The following is a 2,115-nucleotide window of genomic DNA, read 5'->3' on the forward strand; positions in this document are numbered from 1 at the left end:
TCATCAAACCATTTTTTTGAAAACCATGAGTTCGATTTCCACTGTATTCAGAAGCTGTTCCAAGTTTTTCCCCGAACAATATAAATTTGTATCATCAGCATACAAAACCATTTTTAATACTTTAGACACTTTACAAATATCATTTATGTACAGTACAAACAATTTGGGGCCTAACACCGAACCTTGCGGAACACCACAAGTGACTTTCATTACATCTGATTTAACATTATTTATTTGTACAAATTGATATCTGTCATCGAGGTAACTTTTTATCCAAGTATAGGCTTTTCCTCTTATACCATATCTCTCCAGTTTCATCATTAATAAACCATAATCAATAGTGTCAAATGCTTTTTTTAAATCCAGGAACACCCCCACAGTATATTCCTTATTATCCATTGAAGAAGAAATCTCTTCTACCAGTTCCTTTCTACATTCTACATCATATACAATTATACATTAATTTAAAAACTGTAAATATAATATTCTATAATAACAATTATTATTTATCTATATATTCTTAAATCTATCCATCTATTCATCCAACTATCTGTTTATTTATCTAAAACTTTATTTATATATTTAGTTGTTTGATTTTAGTTGCAATTAATGTATCAGATTATGATGCAAATGCACCGAGCTGAAGAGTGTTGACTCATCTCCTTTGGGTGGCTGTGTAAATGCATGGCAGGGTGTTTTTGTTTTTCTGAAAACTGATTTAAGCACCGTCTCTGAATCAGCATTTTATTTATTTGTAGGACAATTTGTGTTTTAGCAGTTTGTACTTGTCGTTATTTTTCTGAGTGTACTAAATATGAAGGATTCTGCTGTGGTCATTGATGTATTTCCTGTGTTCTGTTTGTCTGACTGCCTTCCTTTTCTGTCTGCAGTACAGCTGGTCATTTCCCCCATCTGACATTGTCTCAGGCAGTCTTTATAGGACCAGCTCTACAGTACTTCCATATAAAAGGCTGTAAAGGGCTTGTGTTTGTTTTTCATTCTTTGAAAAGGATTGAGATTGTTCCTGTATTTGGGAGATGAAAAACACAGAGGATGAGACTCGACTCTGTCACGCACTGCACCCGTACAACACAAAACCCAAAAAACACACATAGAAAGCTGTCACCATAGTAAAATGATCATTATGTTGTCTTGAATTGAAAGTGTCTGCTAAATAGCATTTTAATGACCCCTTTCTTTTGTCATTTTATAGGTGTGTGGTGGTGCTACTGAACCCTAAGAAAAACAAACAGCATCATATCCTCAATAGCTCCAGGTAAGACTTTCATACTTTTGTAACCAAGTGGAACATGGATAAATGTCACTTCCTATGGCTCATTAGCTGCACAAATGTACTACACTCTTAAAAATAAAGGTGCTTTGTTGGCATTGATGGTTCCATGAAGAACCTTCAACATCTGTGTAAACTTTCCGTTCCAAAAAAGGTTCTTTATAGTGGAAATTTTTTCTTTAAAGATCCACTGTAGTGCATTAAAACACGCAGTGTTATTCTATGTGTTGATGTAATTTCAACTGAAAGACAGGGCGGGACATATTGAGCAGCCTCACCCCCTTTTTTAAATAGCCAATAGCATTTTGTTTATATCACAGCTCGGGCCAGAGCCGTTGAGCTCGGAAAAGCCGCATTTGACAGCTTATGACAGCCACAGTCTAATAGATTAGCCCTTTAGATTCAATATGAAACTGTTACTAAAGCAAAACAGTGATCATAATCATGCTGAGGATGTGTAGTTTGAAAAGTGTGTAATATACTGGTGAATGGCACCGGTGTTATCTCTTCTACTCGTTAGTGCTGTTTGTTTAACCATTTCTCCTCATAATCTCATCCATATGGCTATTTAACCTTTTGGAAGATTATTAAAATGTTCTTTACACTAAGAAAATAAATGGTTCTTTTAAGAACTAAACACTGTATACTTAAAATGATGATTGTTTTACCAAACTGGCTTACCAACACACAACCAACCCTGTCTGCCACTGGTTGACCAAACAGATAGTCCTGTCCCAAACTCGTGCCACTGGTTGACCAAACAGATAGTCCTGTCCCAAACTTGTGCCACTGGTTGACCAAACAGATAGTCCTGTCCCAAACTC

General features: G+C 35.7%; 1 protein-coding gene across 1 annotated transcript in view; it reads left to right on the forward strand.

Annotated features, from left to right (window-relative positions):
* Nucleotides 1-2,115, forward strand: part of LOC107589667 (mitogen-activated protein kinase-binding protein 1-like) — a 52,046-nt gene that overhangs the window by 27,731 nt on the left and 22,200 nt on the right. Inside the window, exon 3 of the mRNA XM_016278169.1 lies at nucleotides 1,214-1,276. Within this exon, the coding sequence (XP_016133655.1) occupies nucleotides 1,214-1,276 (63 nt within the window). The remainder of the gene's footprint in view (nucleotides 1-1,213; nucleotides 1,277-2,115) is intronic.

The sequence above is a fragment of the Sinocyclocheilus grahami genome, unplaced genomic scaffold (assembly GCF_001515645.1).
Source record: "Sinocyclocheilus grahami isolate Dianchi unplaced genomic scaffold, SAMN03320097.WGS_v1.1 scaffold118.1, whole genome shotgun sequence".
NCBI classification, from domain to species: domain Eukaryota; kingdom Metazoa; phylum Chordata; class Actinopteri; order Cypriniformes; family Cyprinidae; genus Sinocyclocheilus; species Sinocyclocheilus grahami.